The sequence below is a fragment of the Arvicanthis niloticus genome, chromosome 1 (assembly GCF_011762505.2).
Source record: "Arvicanthis niloticus isolate mArvNil1 chromosome 1, mArvNil1.pat.X, whole genome shotgun sequence".
In the NCBI taxonomy this organism is placed as follows: Eukaryota; Metazoa; Chordata; class Mammalia; order Rodentia; family Muridae; genus Arvicanthis; species Arvicanthis niloticus.
Genome location: NC_047658.1, coordinates 150,593,283 through 150,614,681, shown reverse-complemented (window position 1 = coordinate 150,614,681; position 21,399 = coordinate 150,593,283). Strand labels below are relative to the sequence as shown.

The following is a 21,399-nucleotide window of genomic DNA, read 5'->3' as shown; positions in this document are numbered from 1 at the left end:
TAAATATGTCCAGACCTGTTGCCTTCTCTTGCTTCTGTTAAATTTGTTCCCAGGGCATGTCTAAGGAGCTTTGGAGCATGTCTAAGCCCCAAAATGAGAATATCTTCTTAATGCTGTGTGGCCATTTGCCTTAGTTAAGCATTACACACATTTATTACAATGCTATGCCTATAAGACCACAGCAGTGGAAGACTCTATGAAGATTAGATATTCTCATTCGTAAGTATCAGTACTAAGTAGGTATTAAATGATACAACAATCTGCCTTAATTTTCTTCTTTTGATGTATAGTAGGGATAAACAGTTTTCTTATGTCTCCTTTGTTATTTATACCAATTGTGTATAAATTGCACAAGACAGACATTGTCGGGGGAAAGGGAGGTTTTAGGAATGAAGAACTGTTAAACCATGACAGGAATGGTTTAACAATGAGGACTTTCATTTCAAAAACTGGAATCCTAGGAGTGGGAGAAGTAGTCTACAAAGCTGGACATCACCTGCATAGCAATTGGGCCTGGGATGAACCCCAGAGAACTAACTATTGCAGACAGCCATGCCAACCCAATGCCCTCTCCCTTATGTTTTGCTCTAGGAACTCCATGACTATTTGGTGACTCATTTGGCTAACACAGAGCTATCTTCTTTAGCCAGGCAACATGGGGGAGCCATCAATCTCTTAATAATGTCATAATGCAGCCCTGAAACCCCACAAAGAACCCCACACCTGTGACTTCACTTGACCATGACTGCACTTCTGTAAGAGATAGATATCATTATTTCCATGCGAAAGATCAGAAAACGTCATCCTTGTCTTCGTGAATAGTACAGGAGTGATCCACCGTTCAGAAAGACCTACGTTAGTGGCGTCCATCCAGTCTCCACCATTGTCCAGCAGGGACATCAGGGGAGTGAATGATGGTCCTGCCCCTCCCTCCACCTCACTGCCTCCCGTGATATTTATAAAAGAGTTTCCATCCCTTTGTCTTCTTGGAGGAACGGCTATGGTCTTTTGTTGATGGAGGAAACACTGAAGTCTTTGTGTAGAAACAATGGCTGTTTGTTTTAGGAAGCATTTTTGTTATCTCAAAGGTGCACCTGGGACTGTCCCTATATAGGAGAGGCTCTGAGCCATGACCTAGGCTGGCTCTGGTTACCATGGAGTTGGGAAGGAGTATAGAGACCCTCAGCCTTTTATGACTCCTGTCTACTCATCAATAAATGTGGCTTGATAGCACCTTGTCATTGCTGGCTCTGGAGAAGCGTATCTGCCTTCCCTTACTCTGTCTTGCTTTGTTTTGTTTTTTAAACATGTATTTGGGGCACCCATGGAGATAAGAGGCCAACTTGCCAGAGTCAGTTCCCTCTTTTCATCATGTGGGTTATAGGGAGCCAAGCTCAGCCATGAGGCTCAGTGGCAGTTGCCTTTTCCCTCTGAGCCATCTCACCAAGCCATCACTCTTAATTTCTTTCAGTAGGATTCAAGGTTCAGGTAGAGTTTTACTTCATCAGAATACTAGGGGAAATTGCCTTTCGTAACTGCACACTTCTAGAATTGACTAGGCAAGAAACAGAATGTTTGTGGGAGCTCCAATGAGGGTGAGCTCCTGAGTGGTTGTTATGATAGTATAAGTTAACTGGTCACATGGGGCCATGCCATCAGTGATTGGAGGAAGCATGGCCTGGAGTAAGGCCACCTGACTCAAGGAATGATGCTCCCAGTTATTAGCCATAGAGGTGGGGATACTTGAACTTCTTTGAGCCTTGACCTCCTACTCAAGAGAACCTGATGTCTGCCTATTTGCTGTTGGTAGAAGCAAAGAGGGTACTCAGTGCCTGGATTAGGCCCTCGACAGATAGCAGTTGTCATTCTACATTAAAACACAGGTAAGAACGGTAGGTACTGAAATCCCCAGACTCTGGCTTGCTGTAGGTGCGATTGGGCTCTGGTCCCACTGGCATAAGTGGCCAGGGATTAAAAGGAGGCTGCTTGTACCATACGGTACCAGTCTGAGTGCTTGCTCCATATCTCCCACGCTGAATGACTCTGAGCAAAGCACCGATACTGAGCTATACAATTCACAGAGAACTCTGCTTATGAGTCCAAAGGTCTTGGGTGTAAGGTTCAAGAGGGGCACTGAGGCAGATTATATTTTGGAGTAAAAAAAAAGTTTATTAGGGCTGGACAGGTGGCTCAGTGGTTAAGAGCACTGGCTGCTCTTCCAGAGGACCCAGGTCCAACTCCTAGAATTCAGGTGGCAGCTCGCTACCATCTATAACTCCAGTCCCAGAAGATCTAACATCCTCCTCTGGCCTCCATGGGCACTGAATGCATACATTCCGACAGAACATCCATACACATAAAATAAAAATAAATAAAATCTTAAGAAATTAAAAAACAACAACAACAAAGAGGTCTATTAGAAGAGTTATTAACACCGTGGGTAAACAGACAGACCGACAGACAGACAGCTGCATGGTAGAGGCTCTGAGGAGAGTTCAGGCCTCAGCACCATAAATAGATAGCATGGCAAAGATTCTGAAGAATTCAGGTTCATGTGGCAGAGTAGAGATAGTTTTTTTTAGAGATCTTGAAGGAGTCCACAGCCAAGCTGTCTCTGATTCCCCAGCAGGCAACAGGAAAAGGGGTAAGATATGGTAGCATCGGAAAGGTGGTAGGGTGGTGAGCTGGCTATTTTATGTCATCTTGACCCAATCTGACATTATTTGGAAAGCAGGAAGTACAACTGAGAAAAATGCCCCAGCTAGGTTGGCTGGTGGGAAAGGCTGTGGTGCATATTTTGAATTGATGATTGATCAATTAATTGATGAAGAAAACCCGGCTCATTGTGGGTGGTACAATCCCTGGGTTGATGGTCCTGGGTGCTACAAGAAAGCAGGCTAAGCAAGCCATGGGAAGCCAGCCAGTAGCTGTTACAGGATATTTAATCACACTATGAAGCTCAAAATTGTGTTGTTTACTGAAAATACCTATTCCTTATTGTGGTGTGGCTCAGCCCTTAGTGAACGCCTTTAATTCTTTCGGCTAGAATACAGGTATGCCCTTAGCACAAATCTTTAATCCCAGACAGTGAAGGTATAAAGTTAGTTTGTAGGAGAAAGCACCTGTGTTTGAAAGTGATGTCTAATTGAGTGGCAGACAAGTGAAAAATTTGACAAAGTAGGATATGCCAACTCTCACAAGAGGAGAGAGGAAAGGGAAGCAAGCTGCTTAGGGGGCAGTGCAGAGAGAAGACAGAGAGAGGAGGCAGCTTTACCAGGTGAGTTTTGCAGACAGGTTAAAGAGAGAACAAGCTAGACACAGTTAAAGATAGAAGGAGCCAGAGAATTAGAAGGAGCCAGAAAATTAGAACAGATTGCTAGAGTTAGTCTGAGGTCAAACAGAGTAAATCAGGAGAAACTGAGAAAAGCCAGGTTGAATCAATCAGCCTAGAGAGGAGCTACCTCACTCCAGAAAGAATCACAGCTGCAGGCTCTTGATGGGGAGATGGAATGCTAGGGGCAGTGAAAAAGGCTGCTGTAGGCATACTGGTCTGAGCAGCAGTCTCGGCTGGATTCTAGCAATGGGTAAGATGGTATCATCAGCCATGTCTGCCAGGCTGTTGGGAGATAGTCTGTAGAAAAATCTTGGAGACTATGAAATAAGGTACACGGGAAAGGGGTTCTTAATAACACTAATGACAAAGTCAGTGCTCTGGATGGCAGTAGTAGGTGACAGGTTACGGTGATGCCTCAGGTCAGGGTAGAGGCTTGAGTCCCAGAAATAAGGGATAGGGCAACAGTTCTCAAAGGTGTGCTTGGCAGAGCCTGGGGCTTCCTATGACCCTTCCAGGGATAGTGTAAAGGCCTCTCTTACCCAATGGCATAATTGTGTAAGGTCCTATTCTCTCCTTTCTTGGCCAAAGGAACAGATTTGCAACACATTGCCTGCAGAAGTCAATATGAGAACTGAGCTATGTTCTGTTAAGCTGAATACTATGGAACAGGCAAATTCAGTTTTTAAAAAGTGGTTTTTATTTTTAGAGAATATAGTGGTTTTAAGTGCAAATATTATTTATGTATGCATGCACTGTTGATTATCATCTTTTTAAAAATATTTATTTATTTATTTATTTATTTATTTATTTATTTAATATAGCGCTGTCTTTAGATACACCAGAAGAAGGCATTGGATCCATTACAGATGGTTGTGAGCCACTGTGTGGTTGCTGGGAACTGAACTCAGGACCTCTGGAAGAGCGGTCAGTGCTCCTAACTGCTGAGCCATCTCTCCAGCCCAGCTATCATCTTTTTTTTAAGGCTAGGGATGGGATCCAGGGCCTAACCCTTGCTGAGCATGTGCTCTGCCATCAAGCTACATCCTCAGACCGTCAACTGAGATTCCCTGATAGTCTGGAGGGAAAAGCAAATGAGACATGAGTGAGATCCTGGCCATTCACACACACATTCATTCACTCAAGCATTTAGGATGCTTTATTATGTGCTAGACCCTAGGATGACTGTTAAGAGCTGTGAAATACATCAGACAGATCTGCCTTTAAGGAACAAGGGACTCTGACATGTAATTAACAGTGGCATCCATTGTTTTCTTACCTGGGGTTTCCATTGCTGTGAACAGACACCATGACCAAGGCAACTCTTATCAAAGATAACATTTAACTGGGGCTGCCTTACCGTTTCAGAGGTTTAGTCTATTACCATCATGGAAGGAAGCATGGTAGCATCTAGGCAGACAAGGTGTTGGAGGAGCCAAGAGTTCTACATCTTGATTTGAAGGCAGCCAGGAGGAAACTCTGATTTCATACTGAGTGGAATGTGAGCATTAGGAGACTTCAAAACCCATCTCAACAGTGACGCACTTCCTCCAACAAGGCCACATCTCCTAATAGTGTCACTCACTGTGGCCAAGCATTCAAATACATGAGTCTATGAGGACCAAACCTATTCAAAACACCACAGTGTACTTCCTGGCTACCAAAGGTGTGTAGCCATAACACAATGTAAAATGTATTTAATCCAACTTCAAAAGTCCTCATGGTCTATCACAGTCTCAACAATGTTTTAAAGTCCAAAGTTCAAAGCCTCTTTTGAGATTCATGCAATCTCTTAACTGTAATCCCCTATAAAATAAAAGAGCATATCACTTAATTCCCATATCACAAGATATACGATTCCAGAACATCATTGTGAGGAAATACTGGACTAAAGCCAGACAAAAAAAAAAAAAAACAGCTGGGCAAACTCCAAATTCTGCATCTTCACATCTGATGTCCAACTCATTTCAACTTTGTTAATTACAACACAATTCTTTGTCTCGGGCTGGTTAGCAGCTTTCTTTGGCAGGCATCCCATGGCTCTAGCATCTGTAACATTTTGGGGTCTCCAAAGCAGTTTCAACTCCACAGCTTCTTGTTCCAAGGATCCACACATGTTCTGGGCTCTTCCAAAGGAGTTGGGTCACTTGTCCAGCTCTGCCCTCTATAGCACTCTAGGTTCTGGCTGGCTCTACTCCACTGCTGTTGCTGGTTTTGGTGGTCATCCCATGGTGCTGGCATTTCTGATACACCGAGGTCTTCCATTGCAGCTAGGCTGGACTTTCACCAATAGCCTCTCATAGGCTGTCTTCATGGTGCCAAGCCTTAACTTCTTTGCATGACCCCTTCTATCCTAGGCCTTTAACTGCCACAGAGGTTGCACCTTTACCAGTGGTCTTTCCTGATCTCTCACAGTGCCAAGCCCCAGATGCTCTCCATGATCTCTTCATGCTTTCAAAACCAGTTCCACATGGGTGATTTCTACACATTACTAAGTATGGTTGAGAGCACAAGGTCTATCTTTGGACATAGCTTCTTTGTGCTCTCAGAAAACACTTCCCAGAAAATTTCATGTCAGTGATGCTGGTCTCTTCTTAATCACCACTAATGTCTTAGCAGCAGCTAACCAACATCAATTGTCCCAGTAGGTTCTTCTATTCTTGACAATAAAGCCAGAGCCACATAGCCAAAGCCGCCAGATTCTGCTGCTTGCTGGAGCTAGAACATAGCCCCTTTGTTCTATTACATCTTACTCACAGATCTATGTGCCTCTGTCTCCTGAGTGCTGGGATTAAAAGCAAATAACACCATGCCTGGACCTAAGATTTTTGAAAATTCTTTCTCATAAGATCCTTATAAGCATGGACAGTATGCCTCAAGATCTAGATCAAAAGCTTCTGTCATCCCATGTCAAGATCTGGATCGAAAGCCTGTGTCACCCAGCCTCAAGATCTGGATCACTGGTGTGCCCTCCTTTTCTGAACTGTAGTTCATTCCAGATATAGTCAAGTTGACAACTGAAGAGAGCCATCAGAATCAATCCTTTGTCAATATGACACACACTCATATCTCCTTATGTCCAAATGAAAATAATAATCAGGTCATAATAATGCCTAACATGATATAACTATCTCTTGTTCAACTTCAAATTCGTAAACAGTAAGCTTAGCTGGGTGGGATCCTGCCCCTAGGTCACCACTCCCTTAATTCCATTTAATATCCTTGAACACAGAATTTAGCTCCATTCTACTTCCTGGTACCCTTTTAATCTTCAAACCATATATTTTGTAATTTTCATTTCTCAATTTGCTACATCTGATCGAAAGGTCTTTTCATAAGAGTTAATCACAAGACATAGTCTATGCTAGGCTGTTTTGAGATTTCCTTTGTTAACGTAATTAATCTCTTCCCTTTAGTCTCAGGCAGACTCTTTCAACAGGGTCAAAAATCAGCTGCATTCTTTGTCAAAATATCAGAACAGTCTCTAGGCCACATACTAAAATTCTTCTCTTCTGAAACCTCTTGAGCCAGGCCCACACAGTTCAAATCTCCCTCAGCACCACTGTCTTCCATGCTTCTACTGGGATGGCCCATTGAGACCCATTTAAAGCATTCCACTGCTTTCTAAAGTCCAACAATTCACATTTCTCCAAACAAAAGCATGCTCAGGCCTATCACAACAATACCCCGTCCCTTGTATCAACTTCTATCTTAGTTAGGGTTTCCATTTCTGTGAAGAGACACCATAACCAAGGCAACTCTTATAAAGAATAACATTTAATTGGGTCTGGCTTACAGTTAAAGAGGTTTAGTCCATTATCATCATGGCAAGAAGCATGGCAGAATCCAGACAGACGTGGTGCTGGAGGAGCCAAGACTTCTACATCTTTATTTGAAGGCAACCAGGAAGAGACTCTGATTTCACACTGGGCAGAGTTTTAGGAAACCTCAAAGCCCACCCCCACAGTGACACACTTCCTCCAATAAGGCCACACTCCTAATAGTGCCACTCTCTATGGCCAAGCATTCGTATGCATGAATCTGTGGGGGTTATGTGTATTCAAAGCATCACAGTTGTGATGGGTGCTGCAATGGAAGACTGCTCCAGAACCATGTCAAGATGTAGGCGACAAAGTAACCACAGGAGACCCAGGAAATCTTGCAGGTCCCAGGGACCAGTACCCATTTAAATCTTAGGAAGCATTGTCAGGGAGGCCCAATGTCCCTGCCATCTGCTTGTTTGTTTGTTCTGAGTGGGCTCTTTAGCTGGATATACTGTGTGTTGGAGGATGACATACTAACCACTAAAGCTGCAGACTATGAATGTGTAAGACCTTTGCCATATACTGCAGCTTACAGGAAGTAGAAAATTTGAGAAGAAGGCGTGTCCTTCACTTCTATGACATAAACAGGAGTTGTAAGTGGAAGTCTGCCCCTCCACTCCCATCCTGGTTCCTGGATCTTAGTTAAATGATGATCATACTTAGATACAATGAAAGCTTTGTAATGTGGCATTTGATTGGACAGAAACAAACCCCATTCAAAATTATATTATGATGAAGAACAGCAGGGAAGACATTCGAAAGTCACACTCTGTGCCAGATAAAATGAGAAGAATAAATGAATAAGATATTGTCTGTATCCTGGCACTGGGAGAAAGCAATGGTAAACAGAACTGGAGACATTGGAGTACTGCCTGAAATAAACCTCCTAAGATAACAATCTTTGGGGGATAGATGAAAGCTTTGTTTTCTTCCTACTATGACAGAATGCTGCACTGGTTAGGGAAGGTATTGTGAAAGGAAGGTGTAGGGAAGACCTAAGAAACGGGAACTCTGGACTATAGATACTGCTCCAAGAAATAGGAGCTAGAAATAGTTTCTAGTAGAAACTAGAAACTAGAAACTAGAAACTAGAAAGAGTTACCCTCCTCTCTCCCCAGCCCTAATTACATATTTGATAAAACTTCATTGAGTCCAATTTGCCCAGAAATAGGCAATCTTTTCTGAGAACTTCTCAATAAGCCAAGTACCAAGAGGGGTTCAAGAAGATGCGTTGAGGGGTGCTGTGGAACATAGAGAAATGTCGACTCCTTGGGCCCTAGTCCAGTGGTTCTCAACTTTCCCAATGCTGCAACCCCGTAATACAGTTCTTCATGTTGTGGTGACCACCAACCATAAAATTATTTCACTGCCACTTCATAACTGTAATTTTGCTACTGTTATAAATCATAATGTAAATATTTTAGGGGTCTTAGGTGACCCCTGTGAAAGAGTCATTCAACCCCTGAAAGAGGTCACAACCCACAGGTTGAAGAACCACTGCTATAGAGAATGGCAGAACAGTGGGGACTGTACAAGCAGAGTGGCTATCAGGGTCAGGGTGGAAGAGATCCCAGACCAGAGAAACTGTGATGTAAACATCCTCCTCGACTTAGGAAAGAGCAAAGGGCTTTGGGGTCTCAAAATGTGAAAACATTTCATTTCCTTGCAATTTAATTTCTGCAGTTGTTTGAGACATCTGGGTATTAGCCCTTTGTCTGAAGTAGTAAAGGTGTCCTCACACTCCATGGGCTGTCTGTTAGCTCCCCTGGTTGCTTCCTTTGCTATACAGAAACTGTTTGTTTTCATGTAATCCATTTGTTGAGATTTGGGGTTAGTTTCTGGGCTGTTGGTGGTCTGTTTTAAAAGGTTTTCTCCCCCCAGCACCCTCCCCCCCCCCCCGGGGGACTAGAGCAATGGCTCAGCAAGGAAGAACATTTATTGCTCTCCCAGAAGACCTGAATTTGATTCCCAACACCCACATTAGGTGGCTCATAGGCCTTGTATCTCCAGCTCCAGGGGGATTCCATAACCCCCTCTGCAACACATCCATACACATAACTAAAAAAATAATAAAAATATATTTTAAAAAAGCAAGATTCATAACCACACAGTGCACAAAGGTTCATTTTTACAGAAAAAAAAAAACCCATTCACTTTCTATTTATTGTTACTATGGTTGGTGTGTGTGTGTGTGTGTGTGTGTGTGTGTGTGTGTGGTGTTGCATGCAGGTATGCATATGCCAACTGTACATGTGAAGGGCAAAAGACAGCTGTCAGGACTCAGTTCTCTCCTTTCTGGCTTCAGGGGACTAGACTCTCACCACCAGGCTTTTACAGCAAGCACTTTAAACCACCAAGCCTTCTTGCCAGCTGGAAACACTCATTTTCTGATGTAAGAATAGAACAGGTCCATAAAAGATTTAGACATTTGCTTTCTAGGCGACCCAGCTCTTCAGAGGTCTTGCCAGCTCATGTGGGAAATGGATCCTGACCTTGCCCAAGGAGAGGCTATCGAACAAAGCACAGCTGTGTTCTGTTCAGTGGTAACTGGGGACAGGACGGGAAGGCACTCTGCAGCACTAGGTGTCCTGGGTTGCAGTCCCTGGGGAAGTAAAGGCCACAGCACTGTGTGACTGCTTGTTGCTCTGAGCTGGGCTCCTTTCCCAGCAGTTCAAAAGGGAGGACTAGACTCCAAGGCCAGGAGAGGATAAAATCATGCTGTTACTCAAGTTCATGATGATGGCAATGTCTAACAATAATTACAACACTCAGACTTCTTTAATAACAATGTATTTTTATGCCCTGCCCATGTCTAAAAGGGACATAGGTGGGGCATGCATAAGAACATTAAAAAGAACAGCTATAATAAATCATAACCCACTACAACTATAATAGAAGACTTAGCATAAGAACTAGGAAAAGGTAAGAGAGGAAGATAAATTGTGCCGGAAAACTTACAATAAACAGAGACTGTTAAAGAGAACAATGCCTGAGATTCCCAGGCAGTTAAAGTAAGGAAGAAAATGCAAGTAACTAACATAGCTTCCATTATTGAGTATGGAAATAAAAAAGAAAAATACATCGATTAATAACAAGATGTAAATAAACTTCAGAAGAGTTGGTGTTGATCATTTTTATATATAGTACATGGACTATTAAATTGATTAAATTGATTTTAAAATGTTACAATTTAAAGCTACTTTTACAACTGCCTCTCATAATCCATGTATAATACTCATAAAATATATATATATATATATATATATATATATATATATATCTTTGTGAAGATCTGGCTTTACCTATAACAGCAACTTGAGAATGCTCAGAATGCATAACAGCATGCACATAAGATTTTACCAACAGTTCCTTTGGTCAGAGGGTCCCATTAGTAAAGTTAAAAATGTCTTGATTGATCTGACATTACTTTTAAGGTAGTGAAGTTTTGAATTTACCAGGTCTTGTGGAAACTCACTTTCTGACTTAGATACTAAATGCTGGCATTTGCTCATGAGGAACCTTATAAACTTGCATAACCTTGGGTGTTTGGATTGATTCTTTGAATTAAATTTTTGGGAATTTCATGTAATGAGTTTTGACCACTTTTACTGCCTCCTCCAACTCCTCCCAGATCCATACCCTCTCTAAGGATTAATTTTTATAAGTCAGAATATTCTGTCAGAAGAATTTAGTGTGGTTAGTGGTTCATTCATGTAGTACAGTATGGTAGTAAAATAAAAATCCCTAGTGTCTATGGTAAGAGAGATGAGACTCTGAATGCCTGATATTTAAGTATTTAGGTATTTATTTATCTCTTGACACACACAAGGTCTGTCTCTGTAGCTCTGACTGTCCTGGAACTCACTAGTAACAACATTCTTGACCTCAGCTTATCTTCGTAAAATGGAGATGGTGGTTCATACTTTCCCAGGTTTTTGTAAGCGCTGTGGTAAATAATGTATACTAGACAGCAGTCATGGTATTATTTCTATGCTGTGCAACTGTGAGTTTGACCCTAGAGGTCATAAATATAAAACATGGTTTAGAATGCGTAGGTTTGGCAGAGGATTTCATCTCTGCCCAGAAGAGGAGGAGGAAGAAGAGGAGGAGAAGAGGGGATAAAAAGGAGAAAGATGCTATCTACTCTTGGTGTTGGGTCATAAATCCTCCCGGTCACTGACTCTCCTCTATAGCATCTCATAAAGTCATCATGTAGTCCCTAAAATCTGCCTGGAATTATGCCCTAGAAGGTAGAGGGACTTAGAGATAAAATACTTCTTCAGTATTTTATCTCTAATTCTGACTGCTTCTATTCCCTGATCCACTGTCACCATTTGGAAGACAGACAATAATGCACTCTCTGGTGGTTCTAATATGCCTAGCCATTGGGAAGTGGCACTATTCGGCCTTGTTAGTGTGGCCTTGTTAGAGAAAGTGTGTCACTGTGAGGGTGGGCTTTGAGGTCACTGTACTCAAGCTCTGCCCAGTACAGAAGAGAGAGTCCCCCTCTGCTGCCTAGGGATCAAGATGTAGAACTCTTAGCTCCTCCATCACCAAGTCTGCCTACACGGTGCTATGCTTCCCACCATGATAATAATGGACTGAACCTCTGAAATTGTAAGCCAGCTCCAGTTAAGTGTTTGCCTTTAAAAGAGTTGCCTTGGCTATGGTATCTCTTCACAACAATTAAGCCCTAAGACACACTCCTTCACCAGATCTTGAAGGATCAGGAAGGACAGCTTTAACCAGAGCAGGTGGAGCAGCAGTCTGACCCTTATTGGCAGTCCCAGGAGTAAAAGGAGTGCTTGGATGATGGCCACTTCATATCAGAAAACAGTAGTGGCTCAGAAGGTCTGTATTTTACAGAACCCGAGTTTTTGCCCCATAAATCCACTCTTGAATGTAGTTCTGTTCTTGGAACAGCACACAGTCAACGGCATATTTGCATTTGAAGCTGGACATTATTCAGTTCTTACCTGGGGCAAGAGACGCCCTACTTGAGGCTGGAAAGTGGGGATCGTTGTAGCAGTCACCATAGAGTTTCTTGTCCGACTAAATGAAGAAGTGTGTCAAGTGCCCAGCACAGGGCACAGAGTCAGTGTCCAGACACAGCAGTGGACCCTCTGGTCATTGCTTTTCATGGTACAGAAAAGGAAGATCGTGGGATGGTGCTGTTGAGTCCCTTTCAGAAATCTCTGAGCCAGGTATTCCAGTTCGACAAGTTACTTTTCCCCAAAAATGTCAACTTGCAATTATTATTACCGGAATAGAAACTAATGGGAGACAGTGGAGAGACACTAAGGAAAACCAACACATTGTTTCCGATCTTCTCCCACCACAATGGACCTGAGGATATGATGCTCTGCTGTGGCCCCTAGTGGTTCAGGTGGGCAGTGAACTCGGATTTTCCTCTGGGGTCAGGAGGGCATGCTTTAAGCATCTGTGTACTTTGTAAAGGCCCTTCAAATTCCAGGGAGGTTGTAAGAGCTCTGGGAGAGGTACGATTGATTCTGTTCCACCCCAGCCACGAGAATCACTGAAATAGATGGGAAACCCAGGGCCTCTCGACGTCTCCATGGAGGACAGGTAGGGCTGACCATCCGACTGTAACAGGACACAGCAGTGGTCCTCCACATCGCTGGTGCAGGGGGACGTATTAGAAACACGAATGTTGAGCCCCACCCAGCAATATGTCCTTTAGCAAGCTTTCCAGATTTCCAGTGCTGCTGGTTGCTTATGGGTAGGATAAAGAAGAACAGATGTGAAAGGCACGGAAATCACTGTCCCATGAAGCAACCCTCAGTGTCTCTGATATTCATTTGGATTCAGACCACAGCAGCTTCCAAATTTGATGCTTGCTTTTAAAACTGTATTTTCTTTGCAAGTCCTCACAGAAGCTAGGCATTGAACACAGGCTGGCTCGTCTTAGATGAGTGTGCTACCACTCAGCAATATCCCAAGTCTCCGTTCAGCTTCCTGAATGACCATTAGGTGGACTGACTTCACACTGTGTGAAGTTTCTGGTCCACTAAAATTCCTGTTAGGTGAGCCTAAGTCTGGCTTTACTAGGCTTATTCCGGTCTTGAATGAATTACTGTTCTCTTTTGAACTAAGGAATGTGCCAGATTGTTTTCAAATCTACTAAACACATGTAATCTTCAACTATTTTGATGACACTGTGAGTCAAATATAGTTTTAAAATGATTTATTTCATTTTACTCTGTATTTTAGTGTTTTTTTTTTTTTAAACAATCTTTTCCTTGGGGAGGCCTGGAGAGACAGCTCAGTGATTATGTATATGCAGCGCTCTTCTGGGGAACCAGAATTCAATTCCCAGCACCCACATCAAGTGGCTCCAACTCAGGTGATCCAACTCTCCTGGTTCCATGGACACCTGTTTATATCCCCACATTAGACACACATACACATAATTAAAAATAATAAAACAAAATAAACCTTCTTTTACTGTTTGTCCAGCACAACAAATACTGACTGAGAGCCCATTAAACACTGAATATTTACTGAGCATGGTGGTTTGAATAGGTTTGGTCCCTATAGACTCATGTGTTTGAACTCTTGGTCCACAGGGAGTGGCACTATTAGGAGGTGTAGCCTTGTTGGAGTAAGTGTGGCCATGTTGGAGTAGGTGTGGCCTTGTTGGAGGAAGTGCATCACTGTAGGCAGGCTTTGAGGTTTCCTAGTGCTCTAGCTCCACCCACTATGGAATCAGTCTCCTGGCTGCCTTCAGATTGAGATGTAGAACTCTCAGCTCCTTCTCCAGCATCATGTCTGCCTATAGGCTGCCATGCTTCCTAACATGATGATTGTGGACTGAAACTCTGAAACTGTAAGCCAGTCCCAATTAACTCTTTTATAAGAAGAGTTGCCTTGGGCATGGTGTCTCTTCATAGCTATAAAACCCCAACTAAAGACAATGCCTTTAAACCCAGCACTTGGGAGGCAGAGGCTGTAAGTTTAAGGCCAGCATGGTCTGAACAGCGACTGCCAGGACAAGCCGGGCTACATAATTACCTCTCTCTCTCTCTCTCTCTCTCTCTCTCTCTCTCTCTCTCTCTCTCTTTCTCTCTCTCTCACATGCACACGCACACAAAACTTAACCCAAGTACTGTGTAAAATGAACAAAATAAAGTCCTTGTCCCCGGGACATACAGCTAGGGTAAATGGAGCAGCTTAGTTACTTACTGGGCACCTGTTATACCCCATGCATCCTGAATATGTTGCTTTCATATTCTATTATATCATCAAGGTCCAACCTCAACACAGGATCCAAGTTCTCAACTGGAAGCAGGGATATCTGGAAGGCGCATAATAAACACACACAGACAACTATCTTAGGTACAAACTGATAGACAAATTTCAAGGCTTAGGGTTACTCTTTCTCTCTGTGTGTCTCTGTCTCTGTCTGTCTCTGTCTCTGTCTCTGTCTCTGTCCCTGTCTCTTTCTGTTTCTCTGTCTCTGTCTCTTTCTCTCTCGCTTGCAGCTTGAGGCTGCACACACTCTGCATTCTTCTGCGCACTCTGCTTTTCTCCTGTGCGCTTTTCTTTCCTGGAACTCCTACTCTCCTACACACCTCTGTGCGTTCCCCTTTCACTCACACACACACTCTTCACACACACCACATGCACTCTCCTTACACACACACACACACACACACACACACACACACACACACACACACATGCTCCACAGTGTTCCCTCACATTTTCTTTCTACTAGCTCTCTTGCCTTTTTCTTGCCCCAGTCTTTTATTCTTTCTCCAAAAGCAGGTAGAAAAAAAAAAAGACATTGTATAATCATTGCCAAATCAAATTCAAAAGAATAACCACAGCCCACAAAGAATCAAGAATTACAATTATTCCCCAAAGTTTCAGGCTTCCCCTATTCCCAGGCCTGTGGCCAAAACAATAACAATTGCAAACTTGTCATTATTTAAACTTTAGACTTATTATACTTAAGAGCTCAGAGCCCCAAGGTCAGCTACATACATTTTCTTGGGAAGCTCTAATGATAAATGACATGGGCAAAGCTGCCAGGCAGTGGCCAGAAAGAAACAAGTTAACCCTTAACTCAGCAGTTCCGCTAGCTTTCTGCTTCTGCACATTGCGCAAATGAGTCTCCTAAGAGTCCCGGTGTTTTGACTTAATTTCACTAATATATATATATTTTTTTATGCATTCTATGCTTGCTTATCCAGGAACCACTCTCAAATGTGTAAAACTCATTTCATGACATCAATAGTTTTTTTTTCCTTTCTCAACTAAAGTATCCCATGTTTGTGTTCCCTTATTCCATTTTCCCCTTATTCCATGATTGTGTCTCCTGTACTAATGCTTTTTTATAATATCAGTAAATTCCTTCACTTTCTGGTAATGGACCCTGTATGACTCTAGCAGTACGTGGCTCTGATTCATTTTCTAATATTTCTAAATATGATTTTTTCATACTTTCTTTGCAAGTCAAACATTAATCCCACACTACCATTGTGTAGTTATTGCATTGTTTCCAAGACGTGAGCACACAGCATGCACTTGGGCCATTAGGACTGTACTGTGCCCCTATGCCTGAATTTTTAATTGTTTAAGAATCATTACACCAAGGAACATCAATTTTCACAGAACTCACCAGAGCAGGAGGAGAAAAGAGTAGAAAAGTCAGATATAATAGAATAATTATGCACACCAAGGCCAACTGTAAAACAGTCACACACAAATGAAATCTGTACAGCCATTGTCCAGGGCTAAGGTTAGGAGAAATGGGAACAACTGGTTTTTACAAAGAGCTGCACAGACTACTGAGATGTCTCCATCCCGGCCTGCTGTGGCAGTACCTTATTTCAGATGGTTGGTCCCCTGGATGGATGTGTCTCCTGCTTCTCAGGGTCCCAGACACCATCCTTTTCTACAAAGAGCTGCCTCGGGCTTCTGAGATGTCTCCATCCCAGCCCACTGCTGGCATGTCACCGTATGCTGTCCCCGGCATTACATGACAGAAGGTATCATTCTGGAACATCTTCTCCAATAGAATTTTTCTGAGGTTTGAAATCATGACACTTAGCAAAGTATTTTGCACACCAGACTTTAAATAGTGTTTGTACAATTAATATAGAAAGCAGCTTTATAATAATCTGAGTTGATAGTTCACTCTACACCAAAAATCAATAGGATTTCAAACCGTTTGGCTAAGTGGTGACAGAAAACACCTCTTATTCACTTTATCATTCTTTCTCTTTTTCCCCTCTATACACACACACACACACACACACACACACACACATTGAAGAGTAACTGAGATATAATGTTTTATTGTTTCTACCTTGAAGTACATTTTGGAACAAAGTACTCAATGTTCATAAATAAAAATGAACAAGGAATACCAAGCATTTCCTTACGAGGGTTCCGGCTGGATGTGTGCATGTGTGTCACATGCATGCCTGGTACCCTCAGAGGTCAACATGAGCGTCGGATCCCCCCCAAGATAAAGTTGTGAGGCACCACTTGGATGCTGAACCTTGATATAGAAATAAATGTTCTAAAGTATGAACCATCTGTCCAGCTCCCAGGAATTAAAAGCATTTGAATGGGGGAGACCAAGCTTAGGCTTTTATCTAGAAAGATTTTAAGGCTCCAGCTTATTGCTTTTTTACACATACAAACTTTAAAGAGTCACAAAGAAGAAGGAATACTGAATGTATGTGTGTCAATAAGCATTTCACCTGCTGAAGGCATTTTTCTTAGAAAACATAATTTTTACTGTCTAAGAAAATAATCAGATTATTGGGGCCAGTCACTCAATGGTAGATAATCATCTAGCATAGTCAAGGCCTTGCGTTCAACTCTCAGCACTGAAAAATAACAAAAGCAAAACCAGATGCAGGGGCAGCTATAATCACAGCGCCTGGGAGGTAGAGGCAGGAGGTTTGGGAGTTCTAGATCAGCCTTATCTACATAGACTTCCAATGCCAACCAGGGTTACATGAGACTCTGTATCAAAACAAGCAAGCAAGAAAACAGACAAAAGACTGAAGCTACTAAGCTCCCATAAAGAGTTGACAGCGATTGAGAGCTACAACAATTCTAGGCTTTAGACTGGACTAGAAAAACCCCAGGGCGAAGAGTACCACCTAGTGGCCATTCGTCAGTATAACAACTTAGCCTGTGGTCGGCAGGGAAAGTTCCTGAACTCAAATCTCACTCAGCAGCTGCGGCCTTTCTCCAGATACTGAGGACAGGTAATCACAGACACAAGTTAGGACTAAGGACATATCTTAGGCATCGTTATTAGAGTGGAATGGGATAATGCGAGGGCCAATGCTTCTTTCTTTGCTGATGTCCATCCACGGTGAAGTAAGATGTCTGTAGCTGTAACCAGAGATCGCTCTAAACAAGCTCCAGTTCACCCAGATCCTGCTTTTCCTAACTTGGATGTGAGGGAAAAGTGGATCAGAAAAATAAAGTTAGTGTTTTTATTGGTGTATATTTATATACATCATGGTATTTTATTTATTTAATTTATTTTGTATATACATACATACACATGCCATCACATGTATGTGAAAGTCGGAGGACTTGTGGGGAGTTGGTCCTCTCCATCTGTTGTGTGGGTGATGAGAACTGAACTCATGCCTTCAGGATTTATCTCAAGTTTCTGTACCCACTGAAACATTTTCTCCATCCCTCATAAAGATACAGTCATTCAGGTATATCAAAAACTGTGATTAACTCACCCCTTAAAAATAACCTTCCCCTTTACCCTCTTCTTCCTCCTCCTCCTCTTTCTTCTTCTTGTACCTCCCCTTTATACACAAACCTCCCTGTGTGTGTGCTTGTGTGTGGCATGTGTGCGTGTCGCACGCGCGTGTGCGTTCATGTGTGTGTGTGTGTGTGTGTGTGTGTGTGTGTGTGTGTGATTGTGTAAAATCAAGCTTGGATCCACATGTGAGAGAAAATATTCAGTATTTTTCTTTCTGGGTCTAATTGCTTGATCTAATGATCACCAATTCCATCACTTTCCCTACAGATGGTATAACTTCAACCCTCTTTACCACTGACTTTATAGTATATGTGCTGTATTTTCCCTCATCAGGTGATAGGCACTCAGGCTGATTGCATAACTTGGCTGTGAACACTGCTCTAATGAGTATGAGCCTGCAGGTGACTCTGTCACGCTAGCTTGGATTCCTTAAGAGACATTCCTAGGCGCGTGCAGCGAGGACACACTGTAGCTCTGGTTTTGACTTTGTGAGGCGCCTCTACACCGATTTCTACAGTGGATGGTCAAATTTATGTTCCTATTCCCAGGATATGAGAGTTCCTTCTGCTTGCATTCCTGTCAGCATTTGTTGCTGTTATTTCCTTAATGGAGCCATTCAGACTAGAGTGTGAGGGGATCTCAGCGTCCTTCTGATTGGCATTTCTCTGATGCTAAAGCATGTAGGATAGTCTCATATAACTAGCTTCTTGTACCTCACCTTTCAAAATGTCCATTTCACTTGCACATGTATTGATGAGACTGTTTTATTATTTAATTTAAAGACCTCTTTATATTTTCCTGGTATTAGCACTTGGTTAGATGTGCAGCTAGTAAGGACTCCTCCTGTGCTACAAGCTGTTTCTCCAATCATTTAATCATTAATTGTTGCTTCTCACTACACATTTTTATTGTGTTAAGGTCAATCTATGCTTTTATATTCAGTAATGTTTGTTCTATGAAATTGGGTGCAATAATGTTTGGTGCACATATGTTTAGACTTGGTATAACCTCTTAATGACCCCTTTCCTTAATCAATATGAAGTAAACTTCTTTATCTCTTCTAATTAATTTTGATTTAAAGTCAACTTTGTCAGATATTAGTATCTGAGTTCCACTGGAGAAAAACATTTTTTAAAGGAATTGCTTACAAGAGGCTGAGAAATCCTATTTTAAAATTCTAACCAGATTATCCACATACAGGAAGTTATAATAAAGACATAAAGAACTCATAGATTCACTTAAATACTTAAATATGAAGATGTTCCTCAGCCCCACCCTTTCCCCACTGTCTTTTGAAAGTAAATTTAAAGACAATGATATAAAGCCTCGTTATTACCAAATACCTTAATGTGTATATTTTTAAGATGGGGAATAATTTGTTGACAAAATTAGGATATTGTCATTGATCTAGTACTGCCATGTGATGAACAACCCTTATTACAATTTCACCAATTACTTTACTAATAGCTGTTCTAGCATAAGAGAGCATATAACCCAGGTCCCATCTCAGAAGCTCAGATTACACATTGTTTTTAGGTTTCCACTTTGTTAAAAACAAAAAACTTGGCCGGTATGGTGGCCCATGTCTTTTGACCCAGTGCTCAGGAGGTCGAGGCAGGCATAGCTCTGTGAGTTTATGGCTAGCCTGATCTACATAGCAAGCTCCATGGCAGCCAGAACTATATAGAGAGACCCTGTCTCAAAAACAAAACAAGCAAACAAAAAAATCCATTGAGTAATAAGATAAATAATAATTACTAATTAGAACCCATAGGAGGAAAAACTAAGCATTTATGAGTCCAAACTGGTAAAAAATCTCTTCCTGAAAAGACCACAAATGACTTAGTCACTGTCCTAATGCTGTGAAGAGACACCATGACTCAGGCAACTCCTGTAAAGGAAAGCAGTTAACCAGGAGCTGGCTTACAGTTTCAGAGTTAGTCCACCATCGTCATAGCAGAGAACATGGTGGCATGTATGGCTCTGGAGCAGTAGCTGAGAGTTACATCCTGATCTGTAGGCAGAGGGTGGAAAGAGGGTGAGGAAGAGGAAGGGGAAGGGGAGGGAGGGGGAAGAGAGACTGAAACTGGATCTGGCATGGGCTTTGAAATTTCAAAGCCCACCTTCAGTGATACACTTCCTCCAACGAGGCCACACCTCCTAATCCTTGTAATCCTTCTCAAACAGTTCCACTCCCTGTTGTTGTTCAAGTATATGAGCCTCCGGCAGCAATTATTATTCAAACAACCACAATCAGAATTGGCTAAATAACTGATGGAGAACTAACTCACCATTTGATAATCATCTTGGTAAGAATTAGACAAAATTCACCAATGAATACTTGCATCTCATAGATGAAAGATGAATAAGATATTTATAGTGTGAGACTCTACATCCCAAAATGTATATTAATTCTAAAAAGGAAAATTATAATTTTACATTGAAGAAATATAGTAGGCACCATCTTTGTTTGTTTGTTTGTTTGTTGAGACAGGGTTTTCTGTGCAACAGCTCTGCCTGTCCTGTAACTCACTTTGTAGACTAGGCTGGCCTTGAGCTCAGAGATCTGCCTGCCTCTGCCTCCTGATTGCTGAGATTAAAGACTTGTGCCACCACTGCAAGCATCATCTTAATATGGAATCAGAATTAACTTTAGTAGTAAGGCATCAACAGACAACCTGTATCTTCTTCATGATGCACTATGATGAACACAACATCACCCATGAGACCATCTTCTTGAAACCCATCACCTGAATGTAATCACAAGGAAACATCAGTCCAGCCCAGGAGATGCTGGCACCAACTATGGTGCCCACTATGCCTACCAGCTACTCCCATGGCTTTAGGACACTAGAAGTCAGGAGGTTTCCTCTCCATTACAAGACATTTAGCCTGAGTCTTACTCTAGAATTTAGAAGAAGCAGAAATCAAAAACAAATAAAAGAAAACTTTCCCTGTGCTGGCATCTTTTAGCTCTGGCATGGAAGAACTAGGCAGTTAAGCTGAGTCTAGGGAGAAAAGTGAGATTTCAGAATGTCCATGCCAACTGAATTACCAAGTGGGATGCAGCTATTCCAGCTAATGACCTTGCAGCCACACCCTTCCCTAAAGCATCCCCTGGAACCCCAGTGGTACCACCACCCTCCCCAGACTTTCAGGGAACTTCTGATGGCTTCCCAGGGCAGTGGGCTTTCCTAACTCCTCTGGGGAGATGAACCTTGAGAACATGCCCCTTGGGTTGTGTTCTAGTGACCTACGGAATGACAAGTTCCAGTGCTTATTACTACACCAAAGTGATGTCTGAGCTGTTCCTTCAAACCCCATCGCACTCTGGAGTCTCCTTCCAGACCATCAGCAGCATGTCAGACTTCTGGGATGTGAGTACGGATGGCCTTGCTTTTAACCCATCCCCATCCCCATCCCCACCCCCACCCCCACCCCCACCCCACCCCACCCATAGGCCCTCCTTCTTA

General features: G+C 42.4%; 1 protein-coding gene across 1 annotated transcript in view; it reads left to right on the top strand.

Annotated features, from left to right (window-relative positions):
* The window catches only part of Pkd2l1 (polycystin 2 like 1, transient receptor potential cation channel), a 37,203-nt gene that overhangs the window by 6,483 nt on the left and 9,321 nt on the right, over nt 1–21,399 (top strand). Inside the window, exon 3 of the mRNA XM_076922079.1 lies at nt 21,176–21,303. Within this exon, the coding sequence (XP_076778194.1) occupies nt 21,176–21,303 (128 nt within the window). The remainder of the gene's footprint in view (nt 1–21,175; nt 21,304–21,399) is intronic.